Source organism: Pelobates fuscus, chromosome 1, assembly GCF_036172605.1.
Source record: "Pelobates fuscus isolate aPelFus1 chromosome 1, aPelFus1.pri, whole genome shotgun sequence".
Taxonomy (NCBI): domain Eukaryota; kingdom Metazoa; phylum Chordata; class Amphibia; order Anura; family Pelobatidae; genus Pelobates; species Pelobates fuscus.
The window spans coordinates 170,376,303-170,391,849 of NC_086317.1; the positions used below are offsets into that span (position 1 = coordinate 170,376,303).

General features: G+C 46.2%; 1 protein-coding gene across 1 annotated transcript in view; it reads left to right on the plus strand.

Moving 5' to 3' along the window:
* ETNK2 (ethanolamine kinase 2) overlaps positions 1 to 15,547 on the plus strand; it is a 65,886-nt gene that overhangs the window by 48,983 nt on the left and 1,356 nt on the right. The window contains exons 6-7 of the mRNA XM_063452472.1: positions 10,525 to 10,685; positions 12,424 to 12,497. Of these exons, the coding sequence (XP_063308542.1) occupies positions 10,525 to 10,685; positions 12,424 to 12,497 (235 nt within the window). The remainder of the gene's footprint in view (positions 1 to 10,524; positions 10,686 to 12,423; positions 12,498 to 15,547) is intronic.

Below are 15,547 nucleotides of genomic sequence, written 5' to 3' on the forward strand. Positions count from 1 at the left end.
AATCTTCTGGGACTACTCCTGTTAACAATGATTGGTTAAATAAATCTGTTAATGGTTTTGCTAGTACACCACTAAGCTCTTTTAATAGCTTTGGGTGTATTCCATCAGGTCCCATTGACTTATTTGTCTTTACTTTTGACAGTTGAAATAGAACCTCTTCCTCTGTAAACTCACGTGTAATAAATGACTCATTTATCCTTTTTTTAACAGAGGTCCCTTTCCTTCATTTTCAGCTGTAAATACCGAACAAAAATATTCATTGAGGCAGTCAGCTAGACCTTTATCCTCATCTACATACCTTCCTTCTTTTGTTTTTAATCTAACTAATCCTTGTTTTACTTTTCTTTTCTCATTTATGTATCTAAAAAAAGTTTTGTCCCCCTTTTTTACTGACTGTGCTATTTTCTCTTCTGTGTGGGATTTGGAAGCTCTTATAACTTGCTTAGCCTCTTTCTGCCTAATCTTATAGGTCATTCTGTCTTCCTCACTCTGGTTTTTTTTATAATTACTAAATGCTAACTTTTAGTTTTTTACTATTTTGGCCACATCTGCGGAGTACCACAGTGGTTTCTTGAATTTTTTGCTTTTACTGACAAGCCTAATGCAATTTTCTGTTGCCTTCAGTAGTGCAGCTTTTAAATAATCCCATTTATTTTGGACTCCATTTAAGTTGCTCCAGTCTGATAATGACTCCTTTACACATATTCTAATTTTAGAAAAGTCTGTTTTTCTAAAGTCTAAAACTTTTGTTTTTGTGTGGTGTGACTCAGTCACTGTTCTTATATTAAACCACACTGACTGATGATCACTGGATCCTAAACTTTCACCTACAGTAATATCTGATACCAAATCTCCATTTGTTAACACTAAATCTAGTATGACCTCTTTACGAGTTGGCTCCTCAACGACTTGTTTTAGAGACAATCCCAGTAGGGAGTTTAGAATATGTGTGCTTCTGGCACAAGTAGCTATTTTTGTTTTCCAATTCACATCAGGAAGATTAAAGTCACCCATGGTGATAACTTCCCCCTTCATTGTCATTTTAGCTATTTCTTCAACTAGTAGATTATCTAACTCTTCAATTTGTCCTGGGGGCCTATAAATCACACCTACACGAACTACTGTGTGATTACCAAATTCTAACGTAACCCAAATGGACTCTATGTTCGTCTCACTAACCTTTATTAGGCTAGATTTTATGCTATCCTTCACATACAGGGCCACCCCTCCCCCTTTCTTGCCTTCCCTGTCTTTTCTATATAAAGAGTACCCTGGTATTGCTATGTCCCAGTCATTTTGTTCATTATACCATGTCTCAGTAACAGCGACTAAATCTACACTATCAGTTGCCATTATTGCCACAAGTTCATGGATCTTATTCCCTAAACTGCGAGCATTTGTAGACATAACTCTAAGCTTATCATTTTTTAACACACTTGCTACAGGCACCTTCTGTCCTTGTTTTGGGGGACAATTGGATTGATGTTTTATCACCCTTATCTCATCCTGTGCGGGAGGGTTAAGAAGTGCCCTATGCCCAGCAGTGTCGGTCAAGTAGCGTGGGTCCCTGTGAGTCCTCCGGTTGCTGTAGTCAAGTCTGGGGGGTCGACATTGTCCTTTCGCGTGGGACGAACCGCATGCTGGTGGCTGGGTCCCCTAACTCGTGCTGTGGTTCTGGCGGTAGGGTGGCAGGTAAGTCTGGTAGGCCAAGATTTTTCAGAAGTGCTGGTGCCTCTTCGTCCGATGTTATCGTGTGAGTGAGTTCATTGTGGGGGATTAGCAGGGATCTTCGTGGTCCCCATCTGTAGGGCACTCCTAGGTTGCGCAGATGGCTTGTCAAGTGTGATAGTGTCTTCCGCCACTGTAGCGTGGCCCTGGTAAGATCTTGGTAGAACGACAGCTGGGATGTTTCAAAGGCCAGGGGGGCTTTACCTCTGGTTGCCGCCAGGAGTTGTGCTTTATCGTGGGTGGAGGCGCATCGTAATATGACATCTCTGGTGGGCATGTTGGGCATCCTGGGTGAGGTTGGGAGCCTGTATACGCCGTCTAGCCCGAATTTACGATTAACTGCCGGTGGCAAGATAGTGGTTAAGAGTCTACGGACGTAGTGCGGCAGTTCGGCGGCCTGGATCTCTGTAGGTATACCCCTTATTTTTACGTGATTTCGCCTGGCTCGGTCTTCCAGGGCGGACATTTGTAGCGTCAAGCTGTGTTGTGAGGTTTGCAGTTGATGCACGGCATCTTGAATGGTCGCCATGCCGGCTTTGAGGTGCGTGATGTCTTGCTCCGTGGTTTGGACGCGCTCCTTGACATTGTGCATGTCGGTTTTCAGGCGTCCCACATCGACAGCTAGCCTTTTTTGTATGTCCTTGACCCAGTTTTGTGGGTCCTGTTTAGTGGCAAAATCAGAGTCTCCCATTGTTGCGGTCTTTGCCGGCATTGTGAGTGCTGTGTCGGTTTGGGTTGATGAGTGGGCCGGTGAGGGGGAAGGAGTGTGGATCATGGCGGCGGCTTTGGGCAGTGCTGGCCTCTGGAGCAAGGTTCCGATGTCCTGTGCCATACCTGGGCCCATGTGTGCCTTCTGCGAGCGTTTCCCCATGGGTTCGGGGGTTTCCGGCCTGTATGGCTCGAAGTCACTTTCCGGATCGGAATCACCCTGCAGGTATGTCCCGCTGAGTAGCTGCTCGAGGCCGTGCAGGCTTGGCGCGTGGTAGGCCTTAGGCCTGCGTTTTGCACTCCCCGACTTCGGAGTGTACCGGAAAGGCATCTGCCGGTTCGGTATGTGGGCCTGGACTCTGTTCCGACATGCTCTGGTTCGGATGGCCGGCAGGTTCCAAGATTTTGGCGGATTTTGGGTTACAAGGTGGGAGCCCGCGAGAATGGCGTCCGCTCCGTTTCAGGTCCTGGCCCCGCCCCCCAGTTATTTACCTTAATCCAGCGCCGGGCTCCCTCGGCGCTGGTGACCTCTCCTCCCCGCCGTCAGCTCCCAAGTCAAACAGTCCATAGGAAAGCATTTCTCAATGCTTTCCTATGGACGTTCTGCACGCTGGATATGATTTTCTCATCCAGCGTCGCAGAAGCGCTTCTAACGGCTGTCAGGAAGAGAGCCACTAGAGGTTGGATTAACCCTGCAATGTAAACATAGCAGTTTCTCTGAAACTGCTATGTTTACATCTGAAGGGTTAAAACCAGGGTGACTATAGTGTCCCTTTAATGTTTTCTCTTCAATAATTGTACTACCCAGTGCTTATGAGAGTGACAATTGTCATGGTTTACCCAGAGGTGTCACACAGGGTTAATTCGCTACAGTAAGAATTGCAAGGAATTCAAAGAGAATATTACATTTAAGACAAAAAAAGCCCAGACTAGAAAGTCAGCTATACATCCAGTTCAGCTACTCTGACGAATTTGATTCACTTTGAATTCCAAACAATTCTCTCTTTAGAGAACTCATTGTCCGCAAACCAACACAACTGTAACCAAGAATATCCAGACACCTCTGAATGGGACAATGTGGGAAAGGTAAAAAGACAAGTGCCAGCAGGTAAACAAACTGGGTTTATTCACTAATAACTCACAGACAATGTAATATTCTCACCATGTACATACCTCTAATATCTCAATGCTCCCACTACCTGTCATATACATTACTATATGCACCCTCTGAATATACACCAATCCTCTATTACATAACCTATAATAACCCATATACAGTGTGATACCCTCCCCTTATATCTCACACTATATACATTACATTGCTCCGGGTTTGTCTCCGGCCGATATGATAGATTGCCAGCTTCCGCTCAGGCAGGTTCAGCTTATTACACCAACACCTGCGGCAAGAATGCGCGGGACGTGCGCTGCGTCATGACGTCATGCAAATCTCTGATTTGCTTCCTCCGTTGGCTACTCGAAACAGAACAAGGATAGGACCTGAGCAAGGGGCAGGGATAGGAATATGGGACTAAGCAGAGGGCAGGGATAGGAACATGGGACTGAACAGGGAGCAGGGATAGGAATATAGGACTGAACAGGGTGCAGGGATAGGAATATAGGACTGAACAGGGAGCAGGGATAGGAATATAGGACTGAACAGGGTGCAGGGATAGGAATATGGGACCGAACAAGGGGCAAGGATAGGAATATGGGACCGAACAAGGGGCAGGGATAGGAATATGGGACCGAACAGGGAGCAGGGATAGGAATATGGGACTAAGCAGAGGGCAGGGATAGGAATATGGGTCCGAACAGGGGCAGGGATAGGAATATGGGAGCTAACAAGGGGCAGGGACAGGAATATGGGACCGAACAAGGGGCAGGCATAGGAATATGGGACTAAGCAGAGGGCAGGGATAGGAATATAGGACTGAACAGGGTGCAGGGATAGGAATATAGGACTGAACAGGGAGCAGGGATAGGAATATAGGACTGAACAGGGTGCAGGGATAGGAATATGGGACCGAACAAGGGGCAAGGATAGGAATATGGGACCGAACAAGGGGCAGGGATAGGAATATGGGACCGAACAGGGAGCAGGGATAGGAATATGGGACTAAGCAGAGGGCAGGGATAGGAATATGGGTCCGAACAGGGGCAGGGATAGGAATATGGGAGCTAACAAGGGGCAGGGACAGGAATATGGGACCGAACAAGGGGCAGGCATAGGAATATGGGACTAAGCAGAGGGCAGGGATAGGAATATGGGACCGAACAGGGTCAGGGATAGGAATATGGGACCGAACAGGGGGCAGGGATAGGAATATGGGACCGAACAGGGGGCAGGGATAGGAATATGGGACTGAACAGGGTGCAGGGATAGGAATATGGGACTAAGCAGAGGACAGGGATAGGAACATAGGACTGAACAGGGAGCAGGGATAGGAATATGGGACTGAACAGGGTGCAGGGATAGGAATATGGGACCGAACAAGGGGCAAGGATAGGAATATGGGACCGAACAAGGGGCAGGGATAGGAATATGGGACCGAACAGGGAGCAGGGATAGGAATATGGGACTAAGCAGAGGGCAGGGATAGGAATATGGGTCCGAACAGGGGCAGGGATAGGAATATGGGACCTAACAAGGGGCAGGGATAGGAATATGGGACCTAACAAGGGGCAGGGATAGGAATATGGGACCGAACAAGGGGCAGGCATAGGAATATGGGACTAAGCAGAGGGCAGGGATAGGAATATGGGACCGAACAGGGGCAGGGATAGGAATATGGGACCTAACAAGGGGCAGGGATAGGAATATGGGACCGAACAGGGGGCAGGGATAGGAATAAGGGACCGAACAGGGGGCAGGGATAGGAATATGGGACCGAACAGGGTGCAGGGATAGGAATATGGGACTGAAGAGGGAGCATGTATAGGAATATGGGACTAAGCAGAGGACAGGGATAGGAACATAGGACTGAACAGGGGGCAGGGATAGGAATATGGGACCGAACAGGGTACAGGGATATGAATATGGACCGAACAGGGGCAGGGATAGGAATATGGGACCGAGCAGGGGGCAGGGATAGGAATATGGGACCGAGCAGGGGGCTGGGATAGGAATATGGGACTGACCAGGGATCGGAATATGGGACCGAACAGGGTACAGGGATATGAATATGGACCGAACAGGGGCAGGGATAGGAATATGGGACTCAGCAGTGGGCAGGAATAGGAATATGGGACCGAACAGGGGGCAGGGATAGGAATATGGGACTGACCAGGGATCGGAATATGGGACCGAACAGGGAGCAGGGATAGGAATATGGGACCGAACAGGGGGCAGGGATAGGAATATGAGACTGAACAGGGAGCAGGTATAGGAATATGGGACTAAGCAGAGGGCAGGGATAGGAATATGGGACTAACAGTTGGCAGGGATAGGAATATGGGACTGAACAGGGGACAAGGATCGGAATATGGGATCAAACAGGGGCAGGGATAGAAATATGGGACCGAACATGGGCAGGGATAGGAATATGGGACCGAACAAGAACAGGGATAGGAATATGGGACTGAACAGGAAGCAGGTAAAGAGAATATGGGACTAAGCAGAGGGCAGGGATAGGAATATGGGACTGAACAGGGATAGGAATATGGGACCGAACAGGGGGCAGGGATAGGAATATGGGACCGAACAGGGGGCAGGGATAGGAATAAGGGACCGAACAGCGGGCAGGGATAGGAATATGGGACCGAACAGGGTGCAGGGATAGGAATATGGGACTGAAGAGGGAGCATGTATAGGAATATGGGACTAAGCAGAGGACAGGGATAGGAACATAGGACTGAACAGGGGGCAGGGATAGGAATATGGGACCGAACAGGGTACAGGGATATGAATATGGACCGAACAGGGGCAGGGATAGGAATATGGGACCGAACAGGGGGCAGGGATAGGAATATGGGACCGAGCAGGGGGCTGGGATAGGAATATGGGACTGACCAGGGATCGGAATATGGGACCGAACAGGGTACAGGGATATGAATATGGACCGAACAGGGGCAGGGATAGGAATATGGGACTCAGCAGTGGGCAGGAATAGGAATATGGGACCGAACAGGGGGCAGGGATAGGAATATGGGACTGACCAGGGATCGGAATATGGGACCGAACAGGGAGCAGGGATAGGAATATGGGACCGAACAGGGGGCAGGGATAGGAATATGAGACTGAACAGGGAGCAGGTATAGGAATATGGGACTAAGCAGAGGGCAGGGATAGGAATATGGGACTAACAGTTGGCAGGGATAGGAATATGGGACTGAACAGGGGACAAGGATCGGAATATGGGATCAAACAGGGGCAGGGATAGAAATATGGGACCGAACATGGGCAGGGATAGGAATATGGGACCGAACAAGAACAGGGATAGGAATATGGGACTGAACAGGAAGCAGGTAAAGAGAATATGGGACTAAGCAGAGGGCAGGGATAGGAATATGGGACTGAACAGGGATAGGAATATGGGACCGAACAGGGGGCAGGGATAGGAATATGGGACCGAACAGGGGGCAGGGATAGGAATATGGGACTGAACAGGGAGCAGGTATAGGAATATGGGACTAAGCAGAGGGCAGGGATAGGAATATGGGACTGAACAGGGGGCAGGGATAGGAATATGGGACCGAACAGGGGGAAGGGATATGAATATGGGACCAAACAGGGGGCAGGGATAGGAATATGGGACCGAACAGGGGCAGGGATAGAAATATGGGACCGAACATGGGCAGGGATAGGAATATGGGACTGAACAAGAACAGGGATAGGAATATGGGACTGAACAGGAAGCAGGTAAAGAGAATATGGGACTAAGCAGAGGGCAGGGATAGGAATATGGGACTGAACAGGGATAGGAATATGGGACCGAACAGGGGGCAGGGATAGGAATATGGGACTGAACAGGGGGCAGGGATAGGAATATGGGACTGAACAGGGAGCAGGTATAGGAATATGGGACTAAGCAGAGGGCAGGGATAGGAATATGGGACCGAACAGGGGGCATGGATAGGAATATGGGACTGAACAGGGATAGGAATATGGGACCGAACAGGGAGCAGGGATAGGAATATGGGACCGAACAAGGGGCAGGGATAGGAATATGGGACTGAACAGGGAGCAGGTATAGGAATATGGGACTAAGCAGAGGGCAGGGATAGGAATATGGGACCGAACAGGGGGAAGGGATAGGAATATGGGGCCAAACAGGGGGCAGGGATAGGAATATGGGGCCAAACAGTTGGCAGGGATAGGAATATGGGACTGAACAGGGGACAAGGATCGGAATATGGGATCAAACAGGGGCAGGGATAGAAATATGGGACCGAACATGGGCAGGGATAGGAATATGGGACCGAACAAGAACAGGGATAGGAATATGGGACTGAACAGGAAGCAGGTAAAGAGAATATGGGACTAAGCAGAGGGCAGGGATAGGAATATGGGACTGAACAGGGATAGGAATATGGGACCGAACAGGGGGCAGGGATAGGAATATGGGACCGAACAGGGGGCAGGGATAGGAATATGGGACTGAACAGGGAGCAGGTATAGGAATATGGGACTAAGCAGAGGGCAGGGATAGGAATATGGGACTGAACAGGGGGCAGGGATAGGAATATGGGACCGAACAGGGGGAAGGGATATGAATATGGGACCAAACAGGGGGCAGGGATAGGAATATGGGACCGAACAGGGGCAGGGATAGAAATATGGGACCGAACATGGGCAGGGATAGGAATATGGGACTGAACAAGAACAGGGATAGGAATATGGGACTGAACAGGAAGCAGGTAAAGAGAATATGGGACTAAGCAGAGGGCAGGGATAGGAATATGGGACTGAACAGGGATAGGAATATGGGACCGAACAGGGGGCAGGGATAGGAATATGGGACTGAACAGGGGGCAGGGATAGGAATATGGGACTGAACAGGGAGCAGGTATAGGAATATGGGACTAAGCAGAGGGCAGGGATAGGAATATGGGACCGAACAGGGGGCATGGATAGGAATATGGGACTGAACAGGGATAGGAATATGGGACCGAACAGGGAGCAGGGATAGGAATATGGGACCGAACAAGGGGCAGGGATAGGAATATGGGACTGAACAGGGAGCAGGTATAGGAATATGGGACTAAGCAGAGGGCAGGGATAGGAATATGGGACCGAACAGGGGGAAGGGATAGGAATATGGGGCCAAACAGGGGGCAGGGATAGGAATATGGGACGAACAGGGATAAGAATATGGGACCGAACAGGGGGCAGGGATAGGAATATGGGACCGAACAGGGAGCAGGTATAGGTATATGGGACTGAACAGGGATAGGAATATGGGACCGAACAGGGGGTAGGGATTGGAATATGGGACTGAACAGGGATAGGAATATGGGACCGAACAGAGGGCAGGGATATGAATATGGGACTGAACAGGGAGCAGGTATAGGTATATGGGACTAAGCAGAGGGCAGGGATAGGAATATGGAACTGAACAGGGATAGGAATATGAGACTGAACAGGGATAGGAATATGGGACCGAACAGGGAGCAGGGATAGGAATATGGGACTCATCAGGGGTCAGAGATAGGAATATGGGACTGAACAAAGGACAAGGATAGGGCATGAGCAGGGGGCAGGGATAGGAATATGGGACTGAATAGGGGGCAGGGATATGAATATGGGACCGAACAGGGAGCAGGTATAGGACTATGGGACTAAGCAGAGGGCAGGGATAGGAATAGGGACTGAACAGGGAGCAGGGATAGAAATATGGGACCGAACAGGGGGCAGAGATGGGAATAGGGACTGAACAGGGAGCAGGTATAGGAATATGGGACTGATCAGGGACTGAACAGGGGGCAAGGATAGGACATGGGACTGAACAGGTGGCAGGGACAGGAATATTGGTCTGAACAGGGCTCAGCTGAGCTTTTGCTCAGCTGGAACTATATTATAATTTTTGCTTTGTTACAATCAGGTTACTCAAAACCCTTGTTATTTTGAATGTTTCAAAAGCTGATGTATCTGAAGGGATTAATATTGGTGAATCAGTTTTGTGACTGGTTCCTAGAAACCCTGGCAGTGTAAAAGTATCTATATGTACACTGATTTATTTAGCTGGAGGAAGAATATTTGGGTAGACCCAGGTGGTCGAGTTACCTTATATTACAGTGATTTAGTATTTTCAGGATTATTTACTTAATCTTACTAAAGTGAGAATTGTTGGGAATTCAAAGTGATTTTCAAAATTTGAACCAAAATAACTAAATTGGAAGCAAATCCGTCCTGGCGTTTGTTGTTTTTTGTTTTGTTTGTTTTTTGTTCTTTTTCAATTCAGCTATTTTTACCTTAAATTTTAGATTAATTCAGAATTTCTAACAATTCTCATTTTAGTAAATAACCCTGTTAGTAGTTGGTTTGTTTTTACTAGTTGGAGTAAAAGACAGATACTGTATATATATATATATATATATATATATATATATATATATATATATATATATATATATATATATATAACCCAGGGATCTGTGCAAGTTAAACCTTATTCTGCTATAATAAATTCCCCTTTAGAATCATTTTTAAAAATGCATTAACAATAAATGATTTGCCACCTGATTTGCCAAGTGTGCTTGTATTTTACACTGACAGGGTTATTGTTGGGAATTCAAAGTTAATTTAAATCTTAAAGCCAAATTAGTCAAACTGAAAACAGAATAATTTATTTCTTTTTTTTAATTTGGCTATTTCAGCATAAATTTTAAAATTCGATTTGAATTCACATGGAATTTCCATCAAATCTCGTCTATAGTGAATAACACTGTAAATGTTGTAATATAGCGTATCTAAATTGTATATGTCCTATTACACCATATATATCTTGTATTTGGCGCACCCTTCCTGTCTATATCTAGTACTAAGCTTTGGTGTAGGTGTATTCTGAAGCCCAATACTTCTCTACATTCCCATCCTCAGCAAGCGGTGCTGCAGGGGCATGTGTTTACAGTTTATGTCTATGTTCATAGGAGTGAGTGAACCAGATTATCGGTTATTCCCTGGCAGACAAGCACAACTGCACTGGCTTCGACAGTATCTTGAAGCTTATAGGAGGATGAAAAATGAAGAGGGTGATCTACAAGAACAGGAGGTGGAAGACCTATATGCACAGGTCAATCAGTTTGTTCTGGTGAGTCTGTGGCCTTTCTTCTTCTGTCTGCCTCTACACTGATCACCATTAGGGTTTTTCACTAAACTCTAGTTATAAACAAATCAAATCCAAATCTCAAAATATAGACAAACATAGCCGCTCTAGAAATGATCTCCAACTCTGCTCTACACCGATTGGCTATTTAAGCCTAAATTTTACAATTCAGATTTAGGTTTAGTGCATAACCTTGGTTGTTTGTTGCTGTACTTTATTTTTTTGTAAATGTAATTTCATTATACTATTCAAGTCAAAATACAATGCGTACATAAGGACAGTAATGCCCAAGTCATCAAAGTTGATAGTAGTAGCAGGTTGGCAAAATGCTCATCATATACATTCTCAGGGACATTAACTAAAGTGAGATTTGTCTGGAATTAAATTGAATTTTAAATTTAAGGTTAAAATAGCTGAGTTGGAAATTTGCTCCCATTCAGCTATGCTACCATTTCTGCAAATTTGAAGTTCACTTGGAATTCCCAACAATTGTATGTTTCAAACAGCAATCAACTGCCAAGTAATAAAAAAATAAACAGATCCATCTGAATGTAAATAAATGGAAAAGGACAGCTAACCAGGTCTATGAAAAGGGAACCCCCATCCATTTTGTTGCCCAGGTCTTTTTGTTTAGCCCACTAGGCAATTGATCAAGGCCATTTGGGTGATTTCTGTTATCATTATGATTTAAAAAGGACCCAAACAACTACATGATAATAAATGGCTTCATATGATCACTATCTTTTATTAAGAATTTTTTTTTTTTTTGCATGATCAGTCATATTTTCAAAATCATTGCCAACATTTCACAATTTCTGCCAGGTTATGCAAACATTGGAGCACAACTGTAAGCGACAATTGCAAGAAATGGTTTCAGATGTTGCTGCACAGTCAGGATAGAATCCTTTCATGGAAAAAGTTCAGAATGTCCTGCCCCAGAGTTTACAGAACTGTGCACAGGAAGGATCATTGACCCTAATATTCTTCTGTGATTTAAAAACACATTACAGTTGTTGGGTATAGTACTCCTGCAAACATTGCTCAAAGTACAAATTCCATTTAGTGTTTAGTTTTTTTACATTGTTTTACAACACAGCATGGTATTTTTAAAGCACATATGGACATGCAAGGCAAACAGCTTAACTGCGTATGTATACGTCTATAGGAGGAAAGTCCAATACAGGAATGAACCATCAACACAGTTTCACTTTTATGCACATAATGTCTTGAATTGTGTCTGTTGAAATGAATTCAACAAAGCATCATTTAAGAGAAGACCAAGTGAGTCTTCATCAATGTCTGTCTGTATGTTCCGCTGTAGTACCAAGGCAAAAAAAAAATCAGTTTTTGTTGCGTATCTTTCAATTTCAGGTATACATATTGGAATTGTGGGGTGAGGCATGGTTGCTTGACATTGTTATGGTGGGAGCAAAATGCTCTTTTTCAAAGTCTGATTAAGCCTGTAAATGTATTTATTTATTTTTAGTGGTGCAATATGGGCTGTTATTATGCAATGTCCTCTTTTTCAAGTTCAATAGCTAATGTAACAAATTACATGCTGTAGGCAAACATATTTGAATTCATAGTTGGTATGACCACATCACTACTATATCTTTTTTAATTTGACTTATATTACAGCATGTGTTAAACTGTGAGTGTTATATATATATATATTATTTCTATATATGGTTTGTTTGAATAACAATGTGCTGTTTTTATATAGGCATCTCACTTTTTCTGGGGTCTCTGGGCTCTAATTCAACACAGATTTTCTGACATCGATTTTAACTTTGGACGGTAAGTTCCTTCAGCCATGTTTACCATGGCTCTAGAGGAGTTCAAAACAAAATAGTGGGATCTTGGATTTTGTAGATAGTGTAGGCTGATCCATTCATATTTTAACGCATTCTCTTTATATGATGGATTCAAATATTCAAAAACAATTAATTTAAAAATAATAAAATTACACTCCCATCTGAAGTTCCTGTATTTGCTATAAGTCCACAGGCTTTGCTGTTTCTCCTGGGGAAGAAAAAGGTCTGGGAACACTTTATTGGAAACAAAAAGGCAATGTTTCAACCCTAAAAACAAGTCTTTATCAAGCCACTAAGCACTCACAATGCAACATATTTATAATACAACACAATAAGAGCCATTACTCACAGCCGTGCTTCCACACCCGGAACACTGAGATCAATGGTGGAAGTGGCGTCAGACATCCTGTCAGTGGTGTATCCTGGTTTTGTGCTGCCCTAGGCAGCACAAAACTCAGGCGCCCCCCCCCCCCCGCGCGCCACCCCCATCCAACCTTTACCCCGCCCCGCATTCTAAATACACACACACTCACAGGCAAAACACACACACACTCACAGGCAAAACACACACACACTCACAGGCAAAACACACACACACTCACAGGCAAAACACACACTCACTCACAGGCAAAACACACACTCACTCACAGACACCCACACTCACTCACAGACACCCACACTCACTAACAGACACACACTCACTAACAGACACACACTCACTAACAGACACACACACACTCACTAACAGACACACACACACACTCACTAACAGACACACACACACACTCACTAACAGACACACACACACACACTCACTAACAGACACACACACACTCACTAACAGACACACACACACTCACTAACAGACACACACACACTCACTCACAGACACACACACACACACACTCACAGACACACACACACTCACTCACATTAACACCTTTTTTTTTTTTTACTTTAACCCCCCCAGCCTCCTTACCTTTGGGAATGCTGGGGGGGGGGGTCATCTTTCTCCCTGGTGGTCCAGTGGCTGCTGGGCGGTCGGGCGGCGCTGCTGGGCGGGCGGCGAGGGAGCACTCCCCCTGAGCTGTCTGCTCAGCTCCCTCGCGCGCCGCACAGTGAGGCTGGGAGGCGGAGCCGGAATATGACGTCATATTCCGGCTCCCAGCCTCACTCTGCGGCGCGCGAGGGAGCTGAGCAGACAGCTCAGGGGGAGTGCTCCCTCGCCGCCCGCCCAGCAGCGCCGCCCGACCGCCCAGAAGCAGCCCAGCATGTCTGTTAGCCGCAAGGCTAACAAGACCTTTGCCTTGGGCATTTGGGGGGCGGCTTTTTTTGCCGCCCCCTGGAAAATGCGCCCAAGGCAAATGCCTTGTTTGCCTCGCGGCTAATACGCCCCTGCATCCTGTACAACTTTATTATTATAGCAAAAAGCTAAATGGCCACTTTCTACTTAAAGGAACACTCTGGCCATCATAAAAACATCAATGTTAAGTGATTAGGAAATTAACAATCCTTTAGAATGTGCATTAAACATGCTGCAGGGCACATTTTGTGCATTTTCATAAATATGACAAAATTAGGTGTCCCCGTAAACATGGTGATTTTGATAAACTTACCTATAGCACAATACCTTGTTTATACCATTTTCGATTATAATATATATTCTACTATGATATATACTGGGAGCAGGTGGCCCAGGCATTATAAGCATTTATTTCAATGTAATGCTCTGGGAAAAGGTCAGCACTGTGTCATGTGATCGAAATGTATTCTAAGTCCAAGCAATATAACAATTTGCAGAGAGTACCATGCACTTTACTTTGAGAGTGGTTTATAACTTCAGTGAAAAATTGCTGCAGGTATAAGCTAGTCGTTTAGAGCTATCAGTCAAATTTACAGTCAGTGGCGTACCTACCACGGTTGCAGGGGTTGCAGCTGCGACCGGGCCCCTTACTTCAGGGGCCCAGCCACAGCCACGACCCCTGCGACCGTGGGCCACCTGGATACCTTCTGGGCCGGTGCACAGACGCACCAGCCCAGGTCCACGGGCGTCTGTCAGGAGGGGAGAGCTGTGCTCCTACCTGTATGTAGCGTGGCCGAGCGGTCTGTCAGGAAGTGCTCACTAAGAGAGCCATTCCTGCCAGACCGGCCACCCCCTGTGTTTCCCCTGTCATGAGGGGGCCAAAGAGGTAGCCTGCTGGCCACCTAATGGTCCTCCTGGCAGGCTGCTGTGTTCCCAGCAGAGACGGCGAGGGAGCTGTGTTCTCCCTGCTATGCTCCCTCGCACGCCGTTTGCTGATGCCGGAAGTCCGGCTCCCAGCATCAGGAGACGTCACGAGGGATCACAGCAGGGAGAACACAGCTCCCTTGCCGTCTCTGCTGGGAACACAGCCGGCCGCCACACTAAAGCCCCAATGGACCCCAGATCCAAGCCAGTTCTCCAGCTAGGGAGGCTGGGTGGATATTTTTTAATTTAAAACATATGAATGTGTGTGTTTGTGAGTGTATTGTTGTCTGTGAGTGTGTGTCTGTTAGTGCATGTGTGTGTATTTATGTGTGTATGTCTGTATGTATGTGTCTCTTCAGGTATGTGTGTTTGTGCCTGCATGCTTATCTGTTTGTCTGCATGTGTGGGGGGGCGGGAACATATGGGGTGGGAGGTAGATGTATGGGGGGGGGGGCAATTCTCGCACCGGGGCCCCATGGTTTCTAGTTACGCCTCTGTTTACAGTGTCAGTGTTAATTTTTTACCAAGTTTGCAAATGGTGTATGTGTGTGTATGACACAAATACCTTTTTACTGATTTCTCTCTTTCTCTGAGAGAGAACTGAGCTGTAGCCTACCTGACTAGTGCATTATCACCTACATCACTATTTAAAGCAGTTACAGAGTGAAGATTGGAACTCCTGCTGAGGGATAAACTACTTATATCATAAACCACAGTTTATAGGATATGATTAGTCCCTATGGACCAGAATAAGAGGCTCATGATTGGTGGAGCTTCTCCCTGCTAGGAAAAGGCACTTGTAGCGC